This window comes from Microdochium trichocladiopsis (assembly GCF_020744255.1).
Source record: "Microdochium trichocladiopsis strain MPI-CAGE-CH-0230 chromosome Unknown B0I36scaffold_10, whole genome shotgun sequence".
In the NCBI taxonomy this organism is placed as follows: domain Eukaryota; kingdom Fungi; phylum Ascomycota; class Sordariomycetes; order Xylariales; family Microdochiaceae; genus Microdochium; species Microdochium trichocladiopsis.
Window position 1 is genome coordinate 2348903 of NW_025763553.1, and position 20546 is coordinate 2369448.

The 20546-nt window shown below is 55.8% G+C and overlaps 7 protein-coding genes across 7 annotated transcripts; 6 read left to right on the plus strand and 1 right to left on the minus strand.

The window, feature by feature from the left end:
* The first annotated feature begins 1209 nt into the window (after nucleotides 1-1209).
* On the plus strand, nucleotides 1210-2904 carry B0I36DRAFT_334460 (alpha-L-arabinofuranosidase). Its single transcript, XM_046155353.1, has 2 exons — nucleotides 1210-2343; nucleotides 2421-2904. Exons 1-2 carry the CDS (start codon nucleotides 1365-1367, stop codon nucleotides 2480-2482), a joined length of 1041 nt encoding a protein of 346 aa, XP_046007651.1. The 5' UTR covers nucleotides 1210-1364; the 3' UTR covers nucleotides 2483-2904.
* Nucleotides 2905-5698: 2794 nt separating this feature from the next.
* B0I36DRAFT_425109 (uncharacterized protein) lies at nucleotides 5699-7414 on the plus strand (the record flags this gene model as incomplete). Its single annotated transcript, XM_046162308.1, has 5 exons — nucleotides 5699-6101; nucleotides 6171-6236; nucleotides 6311-6339; nucleotides 6407-6780; nucleotides 6847-7414. The coding sequence occupies exons 1-5, from the start codon at nucleotides 5912-5914 to the stop codon at nucleotides 7412-7414; spliced, it is 1227 nt and encodes a 408-aa protein (XP_046007652.1). The 5' UTR covers nucleotides 5699-5911.
* A 1673-nt stretch (nucleotides 7415-9087) lies between these two features.
* Nucleotides 9088-12360, plus strand: B0I36DRAFT_354108 (uncharacterized protein; the record flags this gene model as incomplete). Its single annotated transcript, XM_046157273.1, has 7 exons — nucleotides 9088-9193; nucleotides 9696-9850; nucleotides 10098-10175; nucleotides 10610-10709; nucleotides 10864-10931; nucleotides 11390-11493; nucleotides 12294-12360. 7 exons carry the CDS (start codon nucleotides 9088-9090, stop codon nucleotides 12358-12360), a joined length of 678 nt encoding a protein of 225 aa, XP_046007653.1.
* Nucleotides 12361-13087: 727 nt separating this feature from the next.
* B0I36DRAFT_377298 (major facilitator superfamily domain-containing protein) lies at nucleotides 13088-14937 on the plus strand (the record flags this gene model as incomplete). The annotated part of the gene is made up of 4 exons (XM_046160544.1): nucleotides 13088-13265; nucleotides 13329-13757; nucleotides 13825-14095; nucleotides 14160-14937. The coding sequence occupies 4 exons, from the start codon at nucleotides 13088-13090 to the stop codon at nucleotides 14935-14937; spliced, it is 1656 nt and encodes a 551-aa protein (XP_046007654.1).
* Nucleotides 14938-16793: 1856 nt separating this feature from the next.
* Nucleotides 16794-17659, plus strand: B0I36DRAFT_251951 (pectate lyase-domain-containing protein; the record flags this gene model as incomplete). The annotated part of the gene is made up of 2 exons (XM_046150651.1): nucleotides 16794-17115; nucleotides 17208-17659. The coding sequence occupies 2 exons, from the start codon at nucleotides 16794-16796 to the stop codon at nucleotides 17657-17659; spliced, it is 774 nt and encodes a 257-aa protein (XP_046007655.1).
* Nucleotides 17660-17741: 82 nt separating this feature from the next.
* B0I36DRAFT_425111 (uncharacterized protein) lies at nucleotides 17742-18908 on the minus strand. Its single transcript, XM_046162309.1, has 3 exons — nucleotides 18709-18908; nucleotides 18221-18623; nucleotides 17742-18151 (listed from the first exon to the last, which is right to left on the minus strand). The coding sequence occupies exons 1-3, from the start codon at nucleotides 18838-18840 to the stop codon at nucleotides 17808-17810; spliced, it is 879 nt and encodes a 292-aa protein (XP_046007656.1). The 5' UTR covers nucleotides 18841-18908; the 3' UTR covers nucleotides 17742-17807.
* Nucleotides 18909-19432: 524 nt separating this feature from the next.
* B0I36DRAFT_367866 (CYTH-like domain-containing protein) lies at nucleotides 19433-20342 on the plus strand (the record flags this gene model as incomplete). Its single annotated transcript, XM_046159531.1, has 2 exons — nucleotides 19433-19727; nucleotides 19789-20342. The coding sequence occupies 2 exons, from the start codon at nucleotides 19433-19435 to the stop codon at nucleotides 20340-20342; spliced, it is 849 nt and encodes a 282-aa protein (XP_046007657.1).
* Nucleotides 20343-20546: the final 204 nt, after the last annotated feature.

A 20546-nucleotide genomic window follows, 5' to 3' on the forward strand; every position in this document is an offset into this window, starting at 1 on the left:
GTGCGGACCCGCCTCTTTATTCGTGGAGATTTCGCCGTTTCACCTTGGCACCCACGTCTGGCCCTTTCTGTGGTGGTTTAATTTAGCCTGCTTCACCTCCCGCCTCATGAGCAAGCGGTCATATTTGGACACGGGCACTTTTCTTTCTGTAACGGGCAAGCCCAACGCCGCAATGAGACTAAGGAATATGCACTCCTCCTTGCTTGCTCGCTTGGGACCATTAGCCGTGCCAGTCATAATGTCGGGAAGTAAAGTTGCGTGTCGCTACTGCACCCCAGACGGCAGAGGTCCCAGGAATTGGCTATGACATGACCAGCCCCGGGATGTCTCAAAAGAGCCGATTGGTGGTTTCTTCTGGCCTCGTGGCGAGGTGGCTGTGGAACGCCCCGTGTGCTCCGATGCCCAACGCGGAATGCGTGCTCAGGGGGTCAAGCCACCAACTGGTGGAGGCGCTCAATGCCGTCGAGCAGCGCACTCTACTTTTTCGCACCAGTAGGTGAAACGTGCCAAAACGATCAGCTATGCAGACGACGCTCAATGCAACGCTTCCATGCTAGCCACACCATGATCATTGCGGCTCAACCGCGAGCATTCGAGCTGAGTGGTGCATCTAGAAGTGCCGGAAACACGCCCACCCCTGGCATAGCGCTTGTTCTGTTATGATCCGTGGCCAGGGGTTGGCAGTGGGACCTGCGTGTGACAGCCAGCGTGGCGCGCCTGGCAGACATGACAACCAGATGAGGATGGATGTCTGCTTGTGTCGCGTCACGATCATGTTCCCGCAGGATTCAGAGTCCCTGTCCTTCTCCCCCCGTAATGCATCGGTCACTCGCCCCTCGATATCCTAATGGCGGACTTGAGCATACCGAAGGCCCCCAGACCTGCGCAACGGACAGACTGGCGAGGTCCGCCTCCCGCTTGGCACGGTCGTGGTCATGCCGAAACAAGCAACGGAGGCTGGCCGCCGTCGCTGGGACCAGGCGCCCCCGGCGACATGATTGGGGCGCATGACAAGTGCCCCCAGCCCACGGCGCCGGATCGGCAGCAATCAAGAAAAGCGGATCGGCTGTCATCATAGTCACGGAGCTCGACGATCCGCATTCGAGAACAAGCACTCTTGTTTCGACAGCACGCAAGCCCCCGGCGTGGGCAATCTATCGGATGCAGGCCATGTCGCCCCGCAAGATCAGCAATCTGTTTCCCTTGAGGGGAAGAGCCTCAGGGCAGAGCGCCTATTAAAGAGCCTCGGCCCCGGCTGCCAAACAAGCAAACATGATCTGGAGAGCCAACCCTTCACTGGAGTTTCTCTATCACGTCACTCTTTGACACGTTCGGGGCCCCTTTGCTCTCACCGACATCTCAAGATGAAGTTCACCACCGCCATCGCCCTGCTGGCGTCGACGACGTCTGTCTCGGCCCAGTGCCAGCTCCCGTCCACATACTCGTGGACCTCGAGTGGCCCGCTCGCCCAGCCCAAGAGCGGCTGGAGGTCGCTCAAGGATTTCACCCACGTCAACTACAACGGGCAGAACCTTGTGTACGCCACCTACCACGACGGCAGCAAGTGGGGATCCATGGCCTTCAGCCCCTTCAGCAGCTTCTCGAGCATGGGCTCCGCCGCCCAGAACACGCAGAACGCCGCCGCCGTCGCGCCCACGCTCTTCTACTTTGCGCCCAAGAGCATCTGGGTCCTGGCCTACCAGTGGGGAGGCGCCGGCACCTTCACCTACAAGACGTCGAGCAACCCGACCAACCCCAACGGCTGGGGTGCTGCGCAGACGCTCTTCACCGGCACCATCTCGGGCTCCGGCACGGGCCCCATCGACCAGACCCTCATCGGCGACAGCCAGAACATGTACCTCTTCTTCGCCGGCGACAACGGCAAGATCTACCGGGCCAGCATGCCCATCGGCAACTTCCCCGGCAACTTTGGCAGCTCGTCGACCATTGTGATGAGCGCGGGCACCAACGACCTGTTCGAGGCCGTCCAGGTCTACACCCTCAAGGGCCAGAACAAGTACCTCATGCTGGTTGAGGCCATCGGCTCGCGCGGCCGCTACTTCCGCTCCTTCACCGCGACGTCGCTGTCCGGCTCGTGGACCGCGAACGCTGCGACCGAGAGCAACCCCTTTGCGGGCAAGGCCAACTCGGGAGCCTCCTGGACCAACGACATCAGCCACGGCGACCTGCTCCGCAGCAACCCGGACCAGACCTTCACCGTCGACCCGTGCAACCTCCAGCTCCTCTACCAGGGCCGCGACCCCAACGTCAACCCCGACTACCCCCTCCTCCCTTACCGCCCCGGCCTTCTCACCCTCCGGGGCGCTACCGGAGGCCAGCCAGGTACGACCACTAACCCGGGAACCCAGCCGACCACAAGCCCCCCTCCTTCTGGATCCTGTGCTAAACTCTATGACCAGTGCGGCGGTCAAGGATACAGCGGACCGACATGCTGCCAGTCGGGGACGTGCACGGTATCTAACCAGTGGTACTCGCAATGCATCTAAGGCGGGAAGCGCTCTAGGTCGCAGCTGATCAAGTCCAGCAGCGACGATGACAGCAGCAAAGATAAGCTTCCCTTTTCTCTCTTGACAAAATTTTTTCTCTAGTTCCCACGCCAGCCAGACGACGGGTGGGGGGATGAGTCACGACGAACATGGTGGATGAGCAGGACGATGGGAATCGGGTAGAAGACGTGAGTGTTTGTGGACCAGCGCGTGTTGTCCCATATTCATCTCAGAGGCATGCGCGGTCCTCATCACGCGCACGGCTTCGCGGTTCGTTCATCTCCTGGATGAGGGGGAGGTTTGTGCCAGTCAGCAGTACTGTGCATCGTATCATATTCCATTCTTGAGCTGTACATAGCTTTCACTTATCAAATGACATATCTTGTTGGTGCTTGAACATGCGGCTATCGATCCAGGGTGCGATTGTAACCTTGTAAGCATTACCACTATTCGCCTTGGCGTTCAGTCCCACAAGGTAAGGGGGTTTCCTGACGGACCGCGAGGTCAGCCAAAGTTGAATAGCTAAGTCTGAATCTGCGCCGCGCATGTCAGGACAGCAAGACCTGACTACAAACAGAGCCCGCAAACTAAGGAGCTGAATGCGCTTGTAGCAATTTTAGCAAGAGGATGCTACTGTTCGCAGTATTTGCCAGCGTGCCATGGCGGACACGTGCGATGTTTTGAAAGGTGAGGAGTTGGTTTGAGAGATGGGAACCGGTCACGCGGGTTTCAGAAGACTCTTTTGTGCTACCAAAAATGTGCTTGGTGATTTTGCACATGTTGAAGCTAGAAGTCTTTGACCCGCAGTGCTTGCGCAAGATAAAGCTGATCAATCGGCCGGTCTGCTATCTTCACGCGTGATGTCTGCGGCGCGGTCGATTTTCATGAAGCGTGCTCCTACCCCTGGAGGACGTGTGCTTGTTTTGGAGAGGACTTACAGTCTTGAATCCCGGGGCATGACTGGCTGAGCCAAAGAATGCTCGAAATTGACGTACGAAGTACAAGACTAAAGGCCGAGCTCGAGATCATGACTCCCAAACACGCAACTTAAGGGTTTGGAGAACACTAGCCTCGCCGACCGGGCTTAGCTTTTCGTCTCCGTGTATATAATTATGGAAGGAGACCAACAAACGAAACGGCTCGCACCAGAGGCACGTATGGATGCTCATTAGAGATGGTGCTCTGGATAAAGCCTCGCTGGCCGGCATCACGGGAGAGATAGTGCGCTTTGCACGGCTGCGCGCAGGAATACCGGCGGCTTCGTCACAACTCAGATGAAGTGATCGCAGGTTAGCAGCTGCCAACACAGTGACCAAGTAGACTTCAACAGTGGCCGGCTGAACTGAATCATTGCCCGATGTGTGCCTCAGCCTTTAAGTTGGCTTTGATCGGGCGTAAGTAGTTCGTCAGTCTGCAGCTTGAAGTCTGTCCTAGCCCTTCAAGCATAAGTCGCCAGTGGGCTTGTTGACCAGAATCAGCTGACCTGTGGTGCGGTCCGCCATCACGAGCTCGATATCTGTTTGTTCTCGTGGGAAGTCGGAGTCCGACTTCACACATTGTTTTTGACTGCCGTTGGGCATCCAACAATTTCACACAAGTCATTGGGTAGCTAGCTCAACTCCTCTTGCCCAGCATCTTCCGCTCGACCCTAGATTCTTAGTCACGTGCATGAGCGGTCAGCTACCGCCAGGTCACGACTAAGCAGGTTTTCCAATCCTCCTTGTTATGTGGATGGCTGCCAATGCCCATGGCCGCGCATGACGGCCCGGGCAAAAGAGATCCCGGCATACTGGCGCAGCTAGCTCCCATGTTAGAGCCTCAAGTTCCAGGGCCAGAATAGGCCGAAGTCGATCAGTATATATTTTGGTCGAATACAATGGGCGGAAGGCGGCCTTGCGGAGTCCAAATTACACGTGGGTCTTCCCTCGTGAAGACATTGGGGGCAGCACGGCAAAGCCGTGATGAGTGTCGGCACACGCTGGGGCTGCCAGTGTTTCACCATAGACCGAAGCAGCCCCAAAAACTGCTTGGCTCTTGACTGTTTGTGGGTCACAGTCGGCAGACAGTCCGTCGCCGACATGGCAAGGGGCACGGTATGGTGGTCCCCTTCCTGCTCGGGGCTACTAGCCAAACACATTGACCAGGGTCCCAGGACCGAGGACCACGGTAGCACGGATGACAATGGTCTACTGTGCCGAGCGCAAGCGCCGGAGCCGGACCAAAAACGGCGTGACCGCCTTCCATTGATTCCATGGCTATTCTGTAACGGGCCTAGTGGCTGTCCGCTATTCGCTTGGACGGGAGCACGTTTTCTGTCTAGTCGGAGTTTCATGGCGCTGGCATATCGGCTTCTAGCCTTGCACTAAGCAGATAGGCGCGCGATCTTAGATGCCACAATTGCTTGTCGCTCGAAGCGCGAGAGACTAGCGATCTCAATCGACTACACAAGGCATGGATAGCCTCGTCAAGTGAGCCAACTTCCCATCGCCAGTCTTGCTCTCATTACTTGGCGTACTCCGCCGCGGCACCCGGAAGGTGGGCATACCCGCGAGAACAGGATGCAGAAGCCGCCATGCACACAGGAGTGCTGTCGATCTTCTCACATGCTCCAGTACGACCGTGACGCTCCGCATGGATGTTGGGACACGAGACAGGCGCCGGCCGGGACATTGCAGCCGCTGGATGCAGGGACACGAGCTCCCGGTGCTCTGTGAGATGCTGTCGCCCCTGGTTGCAGACCGTCCGCGTGGAGCCGGGCGGGACTTGAGGCCATGTAGGACGCAGGGGCTTGGAATCTTCGCCGAACGTGGACTAAATAACTGGATAGTCATGGATTGCAAGCATTGCGAACAGGCCGCCCGGCCGAGCGGGGGACCAATCGCTGTGCTGGTTTCGGGCCCGGCCTCGCCTCAATGACAGGCCGGTGTCTGTGGATCGCGTAACCAATACGCTCGCTTGTGTGGCCGAGCTGTCGGCGCAACAGGGATGGGCCGGCAACTGTTCCCACATTTCCATAAGCCTCGATTTCAGACAGAAAGGTGCTGGGTCTTGCATAGCGTCACGCTAGAGCAGCTTTTTGAGCACGCCGGCCAACGTCTTTGATGGGGCCCCAGAAACTGTCCCGGCTGATCGATATTAATACTCTGTCCGTCCCTGTCGCGTGCCTGCCATGTTCAGACTCTTAGTACTGGAATACAACCCTGCCCACTCTGTCCACGTCTCACATATACGCTCGCTGTGGACGTCCGAGGCACCAAACACTCCTTTGCCGTACGATCTTCTGTGGACAATCTCGAGAGCGAGCCTTCTCCCGACGACGACCCAGCCTTGCTCGGGCCAGCCTCAATACACCCCAAAGAGCACCCACAGCAACCAATCGGCACTGACGACGCAGTCTGCTCACCATGACGGCCATTCCGCCGTTCATCGTGGCGCCCATGCTGGACTTTGTCCGGGCGGAGCTGATTGTCAACTGCCTCGTGGTCTTTGTGATGCTGAGCGTGGTCGGCCTTCGGACCTACGCCAGGATCAACGGCGCGGGGATCGGCCTTGATGACATCCTTATCCTACTTGCCGCTCCGCTTGGTGTTGGAAGTGAGTAATTATCAGTATTCGACGCCCATAATACGGAATGCCACCACTAACACGGGTCCTGGGCAACAGTGCTCGTCTGCCAGGGTTTCCTCAGCATGGTCGGGACAGGCTACGAGTTGAAGGACAATATGCAGTGTACGTACCACTCTGCCCGTGTTGCTGTCGACAAGGAGGGTGGACGATGCTAACAACCGACCACTGGACCACAGTCGCTGTCAATGCGCCCTTCATCTTCTTCGTGAGTAGATCCTCACCAGCTGGAATGGCTTAATACGCTCAATGCCGTACTGACAACCCTCAATTAGATGGCGTTTTGCATGGAAGTCATCTACGTGCCGTGCCTGGCACTATCCAAGGCTAGCATGCTCCTCTTCTACCGCCGCGTCTTCTCCACGCCCGGCATGCAGAGGGCAGTCGACATTGCCCTGGGACTCGTGGTTGTCTGGACCATCGCCTTTGAGTGCGCCTGCATCTTCCTGTGCAACCCCGTCTCGTTCTTCTGGAACCGGTTCGGCGAAGGCCAGTGCGGCGACTTCCTGGCCATGATTTGCACCCTCATTGCGACCAACGCGCTCGGGGACCTGATCGTCATGATCATGCCAATGCGCACTGTCTGGTCGCTGCAGATGAAGAAGACCGAGAAGATTGGCATCATGTCTAGTTTCGCGCTGGGCCTTGCGTATGTCCTACCTATTCCATGTTTTCAATCCCGCCACGGCCGCTAACACAGCATTACATGAAACAGCTGCATCGTCATCGCCATCTTTCGCGTCATCTACTTGATCAAGGTCGACATGGCCAGCAACGTCACCGGCACAATGGCCACGACAGTCCTTCTCTTCACCCTCGAGCCGAACCTCGCCATCCTGTCCGTCAGCATCCCGATGCTTCGGCCCCTGATCACGAGCTACCGCAAGCGCAACCAATCGTCCCGCCTGTACGACGATAAGCTCAGCTCCGCGTCCGGAAACGGATTGCGCACCATCGGCGGCGGCGGCGGCGGTGGCGCTGGCTCACAAGGTCACCGCAGCAAGTTCAGCAAGGCCGATCCACTCGAGGAGACGGTGTGGGAGATGGAGCGGTACCGGCCCGCGAACGAGACCACGATCGGCGGCACCAGCAGCCCCGTTCTCAACATCAACGAGACCTCGACGCTCCATCTCAGTGACGACGACTCGGGCAGCGCCAAGTCGCTCACCAAGAAGCAGCACCAATATCTCCCGCCCATGCCCGCGTCTCCGGCGATGCCACTGCCGTCGAACAACGTGATCGGCGTCAAGACGACCTGGACAGTCACGCACGGCTCGACATAGGTGCTGCACGGAGAAAAAATGTGGTTACACAGATGATGGTCTTTGGCGTTTATCGTTTCTGCGGTTCTTTTCTCTCTTCTAGCGTTGCTTTTCGGCAGGACTCGGCCGAGCATGCCCACAAAAGTTCATGGTCAGCGCATGGAGTGAGTCTGAGCATGGTGTCTGCATGGTTTAGCCCTGCATAAAGTTCTGTCACGGCATGCATCTGGCAAGTGGTCACCCACAAGTTAGTCTAGTGCCTTGGCGGCTGTCCAAAACGGGCTTGCTGCTCGGCTTCTCACGTGGCAAGCCTCAAGTTGCGAGAATTATGCAACAATCCCAAGAGGGGATTCTCAACTCCATCAAAGCAAAATCTCACTGGGAACTCTGTTTCCCTTCGAGCGGGAGTCATTCAATCCTCGAAATGGACGAAACCAAAAAGTCAACAAGGCTCTGTACAATGTCCGGCTACCCGTCTGGTTGTGACTGTGCGTCGACTCGATGCTTGGTGACTGTATCGTGGTCCATGCTCCACCAACTTGGGCAGTTAGTCCCCGCCCGCCCATCCCCATCAACTGGCCGCGCGTATGACGGTTTTGCGTCGATGAGAGGTGGGGCTGCCGGCGCGGCGCTGACGTCCGGGCCCCATTCTGCAAGGAAAATAAGAGGGTCGTGTATTTATTGCCTGGCAGTGGCGGGTGACTGTCCGGCTGTCGCAGGACTCCATGTCACTGGGGGCTGGGCAAATCTGAGATGGGGAGTCGCCGGCATTCATATGGAACCGATCAGCCTCCTTGGCGATAATGCAGAATCTCTTGCCGCGACAGTGAACAAGGTGAAATCTGCCACAGTGACCTTGCTACAGACAGCCAGTCCACCGAGGCAATGGGAGGAAGTGTGGACCCTGCCTGCCTGCAGCTTCGCTTTTTAGTGGCGCCGCAGCCTCATTTCGCCGCAAATAGAACCTAGGATTCCCCTGTGTCGTCTTGTGTTGTGCAGCGTCGTGTTCCTGTCTCTGCCCCGCACAAGCTTGACTCAAGCCAGATGACTGACTGGTTAGTAAGTAGATGGGCTGACATGATTGTCCCCGGATGGCCTCTTCGCAGACCACGTTACAAGGTTCCCACGATCCTGCTGCGTACATAGTGTGCTCTGGGCCGCTACCTACAGCATTGGTCTTGCCACCATCGGGTTGAGTCTGCACTCAAATCATGGTGCTCTAGCCGAGCTGCTGTATTCCGGTGCCCCCCCCCCCCCCATCATCAGGTTACATTGCCGCTTCATCCCGTAAATCATACCCTGCACTCCGTCCGAAGAATCTCAAACAGCCAGATGAAGATCTCTGCCGTGGATGGTGGGCATCGCAATCCCGGCCTATACCGTGTGCTCATGGGTTGCAGTCGAACAAGGGAACGGAGTCCAAAATCCGGGGTGCGAGACGACGCCAGCATCAATCGCTTAAGCGCAGTGGATACCTGGGAACATGACAAGATAGGGTGACATTGCGTGGCACAGCAGCCAAGCCCGCAAGCACATGGCCAAGGCCATTGAAGGCAATGATTCTTCAAGTCAGGGGTAATGGAGCCTGCCGGGTGGAAAATAGCTCCTTGCTGTCCAATTGCCGCTTATCCCAGGAACCTGCCCGAAGCATGGAGTATTCCCGATCGCTACGGCGCGCATCCCTGCTCTCAAGCATGTACCGAACCGGTACTGATCGGTGCCATCACCCCTTGATCCTGTCAGGGGTCTCCCTCGCTCCCGAGAACTGCGCCGCCGGATCCTCCACCCAGTGCGAGCAAGGTGCGCCGCCGTCGTAGACTGTGCCGTCTACGAGAGATTCACTGTGGCCGAGACAATTCACTCCGGTTGCCCGTTCCAGACCCGTGACTACCGAGAAACTGGGGCTAGCGCAATTCCCGGGGATCGAGTGAGTTTCTATTTCCCCAATTACAAGAATACTATGCCATAAGGAGACAGCACGTGGAGAGGCTGTTTCTTGGGAGTGAGAAAGACTGGAAAGGTGACTGATGACAGGGCATGGGTTGGTGGGCTTGGAAGTCGGCGCAAATAGACAGAGCATTTATGTCGCCATCAGACAAAAGGGAAGACCGGATATAAACGAAAGCCAGGACGGCGATCAAGGAGCATACAGAAGAGGCTACGGGAGGAGATTCCCGCAACGAAACTATACAGCATCTGTATCTGTCACCCTCATCTAAGGCTGGCAGCTGTTGCCTTTTCCTTAGGCTGATCTCTGGCCCTTGCGTTTGAGGAGACAGCGACACCCCGTTCTCGTTTAAAGACATTGAAGCAGCCCTCGACGAAGTCCTCAAACACGTGAGCAAGCCTTCTGCCAAGCCCCAGAGCCGGGCCGAAGTCCCTGGAGAGGTAGTTGCCCACTCAGTAGTATGGAAGCCTAATGTTGTCGTCCCTCAGAGGCGGTCCCGAGAGGTCGTCGTAAGAAACGATAAGGCAGATCCAAGCGCCGAAAACAGGTCGTCTAGCCACATCATTGACGCTATCAACAAGGCCAAAACCGAAGCCCAGACGGCTTCTCAGCGGAGACGTCCTCGTGACCTTCAAGGACGCAGTGAGCCGCCACGACCCCCAAGACTGGGGCCTAGCAGCCTTCGGAAAAGACGCAACATACTCTCGCTGGGAGGTCAGGGTGATAGTCAAAGGCCTGCTTATATGAAACCTATAGGATGTCACCGATATCAAGGAGCTTCTTGCGCACCTTCAGAATAACAGCACAGAACGTATCACGCACGCAAAACGAAGGGTAAGCGAGAGGACGCGAGCCACCTTCTCTACCATGGTCCTCCATGTCGACAACGTGGAAGCCGCCCAGAGGTTGCGTGAAAGAGGAGTGATCTTCCAAGCCCAAACTTTCGACTGCGAGCCTTTTGACGCGTCACTACAGATCCAGTAGTGCTACATTTGCTTTGGCTATGGGCGCACATAGCGATTTTGCAACAAGACGGCACGATGGGGCTACTGCGCAGCTTTGATGCACCAGGGAGGCGAGAAAAACTGCCCTCAGAAGTCGGAGAGCGGTACAAAGAAGTGTATCAACTGTGGTGCCAAACATACGGCCTGGGATCGACGCTGCCCCCTAGCAATCCAGGAGCGAGAGAGAGTCAAAGAAGCCTACTCGTATAGACCGAGGAACTTCGAGATCCGGATCTATACTCCTGGATCTTCCTCGGATGGCAGGCTCACCCCAACTACATCAAGCAGAATGCAAACTGGCCCAGACGGCTTCACAGAGGTGCGCCGTCGAGGGCGACCTCTTGGGGGCTCGAAAAGCAAAGAGGTAGATGTTTTACAAGAGACGAACTGGTCTCAGTTCCAGATGCAGGATCTCCCAGATGATCGCGAGTGAATCTGGATTGCACCAAATGCCTTGCTGGCAGGACAGACTGAGCACGACCTGAGATAGTGTGACTGAGCCAAACTGAGCATGACAGAGTTCACCCTGTTGATCAAGCGACCGATCTCTGAAGACAGTGCACCACGATCGCATTTATGCTGCAGGGTAAGATTTGTGTACGTCTGGTTAATCCAACTTCACACATAAAATTTCACATATTGCTGTACCGGATTTGCAGACACAAAGAAGACTGAAAAACTAACCGACTGGCACAGACTCTTCGACCAACGAGTCTCCACACGCTACTAAGCACAACACATCATGATTAAGACGGGATGTTTTCCATGATACATGATATGCTTACACAAGTATCATTTGGTGCTCTAGCAACTCACTACGTCTTTCTATAATGTGGTGTAGCAGTCACAGCAGTGCTGATCTGGTTCTATATCTGGTAAGTAAAGATATCAATCTATGAAGTCTGAACCGCCAACGGTGACGTTCCTAAAGTAGCTAGCACTCTCTTCGAGGCTGGGTAAATTAGAGTAGCTTTTCACCCTGGTCAAAAAGGAGATGCACACTTGCGCTGTACGCCATATGGGTCTCCGTATATGCAAATTCAGAGTAGCGACGTCGTGTCCACATTTGGAGAGTTCGGTGAAGCTCCAACGTCAGCATCACAGCGTAAGCCGTTTTTGGAGAAGACCCGAGCACCAGCCAGTGACCAGTAAGCGCAAAGAGATTACGTCAAGAGAGCATGGACTACTGATCAGAATAAGATCCTTGAAATATTTTGCAAGGCGGTGCATTGTCTGACCGGCCTCTTGCGCCTCCATTGGCCACATGTTATGCCGTCACTGAGCGGAAGCGCCTTTCATATGGGCAGCTTTGCCCTTGATAGTGCTGTGCCAAGTCATCAGTGCTTGACCCGATCAGATTCATCCATTGGACCACTCCATTAGACAGTTCCTATACCGCCTAAGTATAGGTTGCCTGCTGGCTGTGTAGGCACTGCTAAAACCCTCCTCCCTCCTCCCCCGTCACCCGCTCGTCTCTGCTGGATACGTCAAAGAGTCATATTTAGACCAGACTTCCCTTGAAGCTTACTTAATACTAATTGGATGTTGGCCATGGGACCTCTTTGATCCTCGGTAATCAAGATATGTATCTGCAGAGCCAGGCCGGGCGATACGCCAGATATTCCGTCAAATGCGAGGGCCTCCAGACCTCCCTAAGTCTTTTGAATACGGCCGAGGTAATATACTCCTGTGTGTAGAAGCATCTGGAGCCGGAAATGAGGTGATGGTGTCAGCTCCACCCCAGCGATGGAATGCAACAGGGGCATCGCTGGCGACTCGTCACCATCGCGAATCGTATTTTTCCTAGAGACGAGGAAATGGCAGGCGGGCGCAACTTCTCCAATCATTGCTTCACGTTACCTTTGCTTTTCGGTGACTCGGCCGAGAGCCCCCCACCCCCTTTTCGCATATGCAGTTGGTTGTTGGAACTTCTACACGGTTGCACTAGTCCCACTGGCCCTGGTTGCAAGTCCCACACAGCTAGAGATACCATCATGTCAGAGCCTCAAGGTTGAATAACCACAAACGGCCAAACATATACATAGGGTGACGGCTCCAGAGGATCGGAACCACTCCCGCAACTGTATCGCTTATACTGCATTAGAGCAGGTTCAGCTGACATAGCTTAATGCTGAGAAGACAAACGACGACGGTTAGAACGTCTCCAGCCCAGGCAACGCCAGGGTTGATGTGGGTAAATAGATTAGGCTGAATATAAGCAGACCAACACCTCGTGTGACTACTATGTACAGTCTGATCACACCGTACTTATCCATCTGGCAATCGACCTGGTCCTTGTCTGGGGTACTAGGCTTTCGACCAGGGGACTGCTCAAGATGCAACCAACCGCGGCAGAAGCCCCGCGGATGCCTCCCCGGGGGTGGAGATTACCGTGCAGCACGGGCTTGGCCCGCAGGCGCGTGGCACGTTAATCCATCGGACTGGTCGAACCTATCTCCACATTCAAGTGCAGTCGTCCACCACCAGCGATACCCTTCAGGGCCCACACCTGATTAACACCTGATCAAGGGGATCATTGTGAGCCAACACGTTTTCTTCAGAACTTCAGCCGGTCAGGCCTTTGGCAGCCCCCCTCCCCGCAATCATCTTTATATTTGTTGCCGTGTCCTAAATTCCCATGGTAGACTCTGTCCCCGACTTTACGTCAGTTGCCAAAACCTTGATTCATCGCGTCCGGCTTCAACAGGTCTTGTGGTCGCAAAACCTCCCTAATCCACAAGCATGGCGAGCATTGCAGCCAAGACTTCTGGTCCTGCCGAAGTCCCTGCAGGCGAGAACGACAACCAGCAGAATGGAGAGCAGCGTGCAACGGGGCACATGCATGGGTGGGCTCTCGCCACGTTGACCCTGGCCTTCATGTCCGTTTGCTTCGTGCTAGCACTCGACAATACCATCCTAGGTTCGTGTGTTCGCCCTAGTCTAAAGGAATGAGGAGCAGTATACTGAATTCTTTCTACTCAAGCGACCGCGATACCGCAGATCACCAGCGACTTCCAAAGTTTGAACGACATTGGCTGGTATGGCTCTTCCTACTTGATCGCGCAAATGGCACTGCTACCGACCTGCGGCCGCTTCTATGCATTCTACAACATCAAGTGGGTATACTGCATTTCGCTGGTCGTCTTCGAACTCGGCTCCGTCATCTCGGCAGTTGCACCGAACTCGATGACGCTTATAATTGGGAGAGCAGTTTCTGGCATGGGCGCTGCTGGTCTGGTGAGCGGAACGACAACTATTCTGTCATACTGCGTCGCTCTGAAAATGCAGGCGAAACTATCACCCTTCATCATGGGCATGTTCAGCATTGGATCTGCAGTAGGGCCACTCGTCGGTGGTGCTATAACGGATAGCGCGGTGCTCACTTGGCGCTTTGTGTTTTGGATTAATCTCCGTAAGTCTGTCGATCAAGAAACACCTTCTCTTCCCAAATGATCGCCAGCTAAATAAAAGGTTCCCAGCTTTTGGAGCTGTCGGGCTGGCTCTAATTTGGTTCACCTTGAGGAACCCTCCGCCCGCAGTACAAGGAGGACTGCCATGGCAACAGAAGATACGCCAACTCGACATTCCGGGCGCTACTATACTTCTTGGCGCAACATCATGCTTGAACCTGGCTCTGCAATGGGGTGGCATCGTTTATCCATGGTCTGACCCGAGGGTGTTTGGCTGCTTGATCGGATTCGGTTTGCTTATGGCCTCCTTCTTGGGCTTGCAAGTCCGAGGTAAAGAAAGGTTAGTTTCATTTGATCCACACTTGCATAAGCAACACCCGACATGTTTGCTAATACTGTCTTAGCGCTACTGTTCCTCTTCACATCTTCCGAAGTCGTACAGTATCTGCGTCATGCGGCTTCATGATGCTTGTCCAGGTGGCCATAGTACTCCAGTCATACTTTTGGCCCATATACTTCCAGTCGGTCAGGAATACCACTGCTAGAGAGTCGGGTATCAATCTACTTCCGTCGATTGTGTCCAACAGCCTCGGCACCATCTGCGCTGGCTGGTTCTCCTCCACGTTTGGGCACTATGTACCGTTAATGTGGATCGGCGCCCCTGTCCTGGCCGCGGGAGGTGGTCTGTTTCAACTCATCCGCCCCGATAGTCAGCGTGGACAATGGATTGGGTTCCAGATCTTGGCCGGGTTTGGCTATGGGATGTGTAGCCAAATGCCGATTCTGGCGGTCCAGGTCGTCCTCAAAAAGGTAGACATCCCGACGGGCCTTGTCATGGTCATGTTCGTCCAGATGCTTGGAGGCGCTCTGGCTCCTAGCGTCGGGCAGAACATCTTCACTGATGGGCTTCTGCGAAGTCTGGGCGAGATCCAGGGAATCGATGCTGCAGCCGTAGTGGAGGCCGGTGGGAGGGGATTCAGGGAGATTGTTCCCCCACAGCTGATGGATGCGGTCATTGACGCATTCAATTCTGCTTTGAGAAAGGTCTTCTGGGTGGGCCTTGCTACTCCAGCCCTTGCTGCGATCGTTAGCTGGGCAATTGAGTGGCGACGGCTGCCTGACCCGAAGAGTCAGAGTACTGAAGCTTCAGCGACAGAGGTCTCAGAGAAATCAGCCAACTAGAGGCAAACAGCAGATTCTCTTGTTTTTCTGTAATCGTAGTCATTACCAGCGCTTTCTGGCGGCGGGTCAAACTCTTTGCCATGCAGCTCCAGGCACAGCTGAGACCAAGGGTGAGCGACGAGACCCCGGCTGAGGACACCATAGTGATCGTCGGCAGACTTTCCAAAGCATGCGGCGAATCGACGATCCCGACTAGCCAACACAAACTGAGTAGCATATTTAATACAGCCGTGCTGAATCTGGTGTACGTGGCTCGGTTCTGTCTTGGGCTGGGCCCATTCATCTGCAATCTTTGGGCTGGCTGATATGCTGGAAGCATCAGTGTCAGGCACTGAATCATCTTGGCTGTATGCTGATTCGTTTGTCGCTCGACCATTGAACATTTCTGGCCTGGCCTGGGTATCGTTTGCTGATGGCACGTCCAGTAGCGGTTCAACTTCGAGCGTCTCGCTCAAATCAGCTAGTGTCGACCCTTCATATGCTGTCTCCAAGACGGTCTCGCTGAGGCGTTGCAAGACCGTTCCCAGATCGCTCTCGAGGCTGGACGCCACCGTGCCTTGCTCTTTCGCGACTTTGAGGTGACCAAGCACGAGTGAGAGATCGCTGGCCTCGTCCGCCAGCTCTCGGATCTCAGCCCTTGCTCCCCGCACATCTCTCCGGAGGTCGTTGATTTTCGTGGACAATGATGCAAGCGAGGACAGGATGCCTATAACGCCGCCTACGATCGAAAAGGGGTCCGCCATGTTGGGGTCTTGAGATTAGTTGAGGAGTCGGAAAGCCGAGATGGTGTGGCGGAGGTTGAGGTCAAAATCCACTGAGAATGAGGAGAGGGGCATGTCCAATCAGCTACGCACATTTCTCTCTCCCTCCAACGCGGCAGCCACTACAACTATCACTGCCTAGCGCCAGGAAGCCTACCAAGGCCGACAATAGTCAGGCTTGGCTCGTTCGCGAGTCTATCTATCCTTTCTGCTCCTTGCAAGCACGGTCAACGGCGCCTCGAAGTGATCTATATGTGTGCACCTCTTTGCTGTAAAACTTTTCCTACCCCCCCCCCCCCCCCCCCCGCAGGCTTCGTTGCAGCCTTGGACTATTCCGATGTGGTCTTTTACACGGAAAGGATGACCTGTGAGCTAAGGCGTCTGGGTATAGAACAAAACGTTTCGTGGGGAGGGAGTTGCCAAAGCAGCTGCAAGGTCGCGCACAAGGGCCGCGCTCAAGGCAACCCTTCCGCCCTTGGTGGGCAAATGGTCAATTCTTGTCCCAACCGGCAAATAGACAAGCAGATAGGGCCTTTTCACGATCAATGCGTAGGTTGAATTAGTCTAGGTATCGGCCAAGAGTATCAGGTGATTGTCGGGATCGGACGATTCCAATGGCAGAAACAACGCAGAATGTTCATCAGTAGCTCGCCGGCCCACTGCTGTCGTTTCGTCCGTTTGCTTTTGCGTGGAGTAGCCCCTTTGCGTGAAACGTTTCGGACCCTGGCAGAATAACGCAAGTGGGCAGGCGGCAGTGCAGATCGCCGGGGATAAGCTTGGCTCGGTGGGACATAGTCTAAACGTGACATTGCCAAGCACAGGGTGACACAGCCGCGGTGGGCTTGACCAGGGTGTCTCCCGCCTGCTCATACAGGTCACGGCTGTCAAGATGAGGCTCATCTCGGTGGACATCCTCCATAGGGATACGACAGGGTTCGTCACGACCAACAAGTTCTCGAGACCCAAAAGTATTATAAAAAGGGTTGGGCGTCGTTTCCTTGACTCAGCCTGGCGGACCTCTATCTATGCCTATTGCAACACATCACTGTCAGTGTAATCTAGCAGCCTTTGACATACTCACGAAAGCCGCCCACCATGCAGTACACCCTTCTCCTCGCCGCCGCCACCTCGGCGCTGCTCACCTCGTCATGCGCCAATGCCAGTCCGGCCCCACCGCAGATCACCGCCGCGCCCCGGGCCGCTCAGGTCGCGCGCAACCTAGCCCGGCGACAGCAGCCCAGCCCCGCGGGGAGCAGTGTGCTGGCCAAAGTCATGACCATTGCGGCCGGGGAGAGCTTTGACGGCGGCAACGTCATGTTTGATCGCGGCGTATCGTGCACGGGGCAGGAAGAAGGCGGCTCTTCGGACGCCGTGTTCATCCTTGAGAAGGGAGCCTCGCTGTCCAATGTCATTATCGGTACGTTCACATCCTACACGTTCAGATTCGGCTGCTGCTGTCTCTCCACGAGAAGGAAGTTTGAGACTAACACAGAATCAACCGCGTGACAGGTCCCAATCAGATTGAAGGCGTCCACTGCCAGGGCGGGTGCACGCTGACCAACGTCTGGTGGGACGCCGTCTGCGAGGACGCGTTCAGCATCAAGACGCAGGACGCCGGCGAGACGACGCACATCAAGGGCGGCGGCGCGCGCAGCGCCGAGGACAAGGTCGTGCAGCACAACGGCGGCGGCACCGTCGTCATCGAGGACTTCACCGTGTCCGACTTTGGCAAGCTATACCGCAGCTGCGGCAACTGCAAGAGCATGCCCGCCCGGCACGTTCAGGTCGTCGGCGGCAGCGCGACCGACGGCAAGCTGCTGGTCGGGATCAACCCGAACATGGGCGACACTGCGGTCGTCCAGGGTGTGAGCATGTCTGGCGTCAAGGACAAGTGTTTGGCGTTTGAGGGCGTCACCGATGGGAGCGAGCCCAAGCAGATTGGTCCTTGCGAGGGTGTCTAGAACTGCGGACTGGGAAATTCGGGAGGAAAAGAAGGTGCTTTTACGACACGTCGACAGACATACTAGAAAGCGATATCTTTATCTTGCAAACTTCTATCTCTACTATTGTGCTTATTCTATCCATGGAATGGTCCAAAAGTCCCAAAGATTACAAAACTTTCTTCTCGACAGCAAGATATGCCAGATGTCGCGTGAGCCCCAGCTCATCCCAGCTGTCCCGCTCCGCCTGGTCGCGCACCCAGCACAGGCCCACGATGCCCGCGCCGTTTGCGCCCGTCGTACCCATCACGGCGTGGCGGCGCGGGATTACACAGACCCAGTCCGCTGTGAGCACGACGTTGTAGTCTGACCACTGTCCGTGTGGACCGCGTCTCTCGCGGGCTGTATCGACGAGCCGTTGCAGTGAGGAGTGGACTTGTGCTGCGGTGGCGGATGCTGGCAGGCGCAGGACAAAGTGCTCGTAGGGCACGCTGGGTATGTCGGTTGCAATCTCTGAGATGGAGAAGATTCAGTATGCCAATTTCCTCGACCAGCCTTGAAAGTTGGAGTGGCTATGCTTACCCGTCGTGGACTCTGCTCGAGAAGGGAGCAGCTCTATGCTGGAGCTGCACTCGAAGATCTGCACATGCTTGTGGCCCTGTGACGACCCGGCATCCACGCCACAGTTGTAAATCATCATCTGCGGGCCCGCCGACTTCGCCAGGTTGCCCATAATGTCCCACGCCGCGGACACATCGGTGACGTCGAGGTCGTCAGTCTGCGGGGCGAACAAGCGCGTGTGCAGCACATACATGGGCCTGTAGATGCACCGCAGGTTCAGGAGCAGGGTGTGCGTGTTGCCAATGTGTGTCACGACGAAGGTCGGGTCCGGGTTGATGAAGGGCCCGCCCTTGCCAGACCGCTCGGGGGCGTCCTTGCTGAGGATCTGCTTGCCATTGAGGATCGGGCAGATGCGGAACTCGAACTGGGTGTTGCGTGTGTCAGTGGGCCTAGTACATCGTGATGGTGCACCAACGGAAATACCGTTGTTTTGTCTATCTTTGACTTACAGTGAAGCCGTTATGAGTGACTATCTCAGGCTTAGTTTCGCTGTACAGCAGCCTGCCCTCTGCATGGAGAGCATCAAACTGACGCACAGCCCGCTCGTGCAGGTCCGCTGGGAGGCCAAGGTCGACTGTCATGATGAACACAACTCTCCACGTGCTTTTGTGGTATGTGCTCGCAAGGCAGACCCTAGGTCATATGTGGTTCATGGAGGGTTATTAAAACGTGATTGTCATTCATGGTGAGAAAACGAAATGAGAACCCCTGAATGCCGACCCAGCCAGAATGCGCGCTCTGATTGGCCGAGCACGTGTGCTTCTGTGATTGGCTCTTCCCGAGTGCCGGCTACCTAGGTAGCACGACATGGCCGTCCGTTCATTGGATGGTTCGCTGTCAGAGGGGGCAGTCGACATGCTCATGGCGTCAGCCTGCACTTGTCCCAGGGCTGTATGAGTCTGCCTTGGCATGGAAAGGTGGTGCCATGCCATGCCGCAACCTTTCCATGCCAGTTGGGTGGGTGGCCAGCGTCGCGCCCGATGGTTCAGCCGCACACCCATACATATGTATATCCAAGGAAACCCTTTGGTCCCCATTTGTTGGTGTCAGCCAATCTAACTGATCGACAAACCGCCACAGTTCCGACAATGGCCTCGGACACTATCTGGAACTTTCCCGCTACTGTTGACAAAAATGACCTTCAGAAATCTTCTGCTAGAGATAAAAAGCGAAATGACAAACGACGACGACGACAAGAACCAGACGCTGCTCCAGCTTCGTGAGACCTACGGTGCTTCCGTTGCGACGCAGCTTGCGAGAATAGTCCATGACCAAAACCAGCAGGAGCACCACAGGCTCCTCTCGTTCATTACGAGCCTCGAATGTTTGCAACCAAAAGGCCTGCGGCTCATCCGCAAATCCATCAATTGTCTGCTGGAGCGGCAATACGTTGCCCTGTCGTATAACTGGCTGGCTTCGGAGAATGAGAGTCCCGCTTCGGGTCGATACCAGGTACCAGGCTGGGATGGTGATGGATTGGCCCCTTCCACGGTGCGCACCAAACGTGCCCAATCCTTGCGTACCCATAGGATACACCCGGCGGAAGGAGATCGACTCCTCTTATGATTTGCCACCAGATTTACACCCGCGACTTCCCTTTGCGCTGCGGAAACTGCTGGAAGGAAGCAAGCTGCCCAGAGTGCGCATCAGCCGCGACGACAAGGGCAACGTGCTCGCCAAGATTGCCAAGGCCCGCCTGGCAGATTGGCAAATCTGGATGCCGAACACTCCCTTGGACGCTCGCATCAGCGTCAACCTGGAATGGGAGTGGGATGGCCCGGTCGAAGAGATTGAGGCCAACCACTTGCCGAACCGCGACAAGGCGCCCAACCGGAACAAGAACCGACTTAGCTACACGCACGGCTTCTACCAGGTGGATCTGACACAAGTCACGTACACCACACCCGGAAGGGCATCCGCCAAGGAGCACGAGATCGAGGTCGAATTCGATGGGAATATCCTCGTCGAGCATGGTCGGCGCGAAATGGCCAAGCAGCCGATCCGGTACATCGACCTCATCGACGGTCTGCTCGACTCTGTGAGAGCCCTGGCGAGGCAATGCCCTCACCCTCACTCTGGATAGATGCACATCTTACGGGAGTCATAATGTTATTTTTTAGTATATTTGTAATTGACGGGATATGATGGTGCGTTACGCCTCCGTGCCTTTGAGGGGCGCGAGACGGAATATCTGCGAGGAGGGAGGTGAAAGAGAAAGGGAAAAGGACATGTGCATTCAGTGGGTTCTGGGTATCTTTTTGAGTTTGCGCGGCTTATTTTTCAAAAC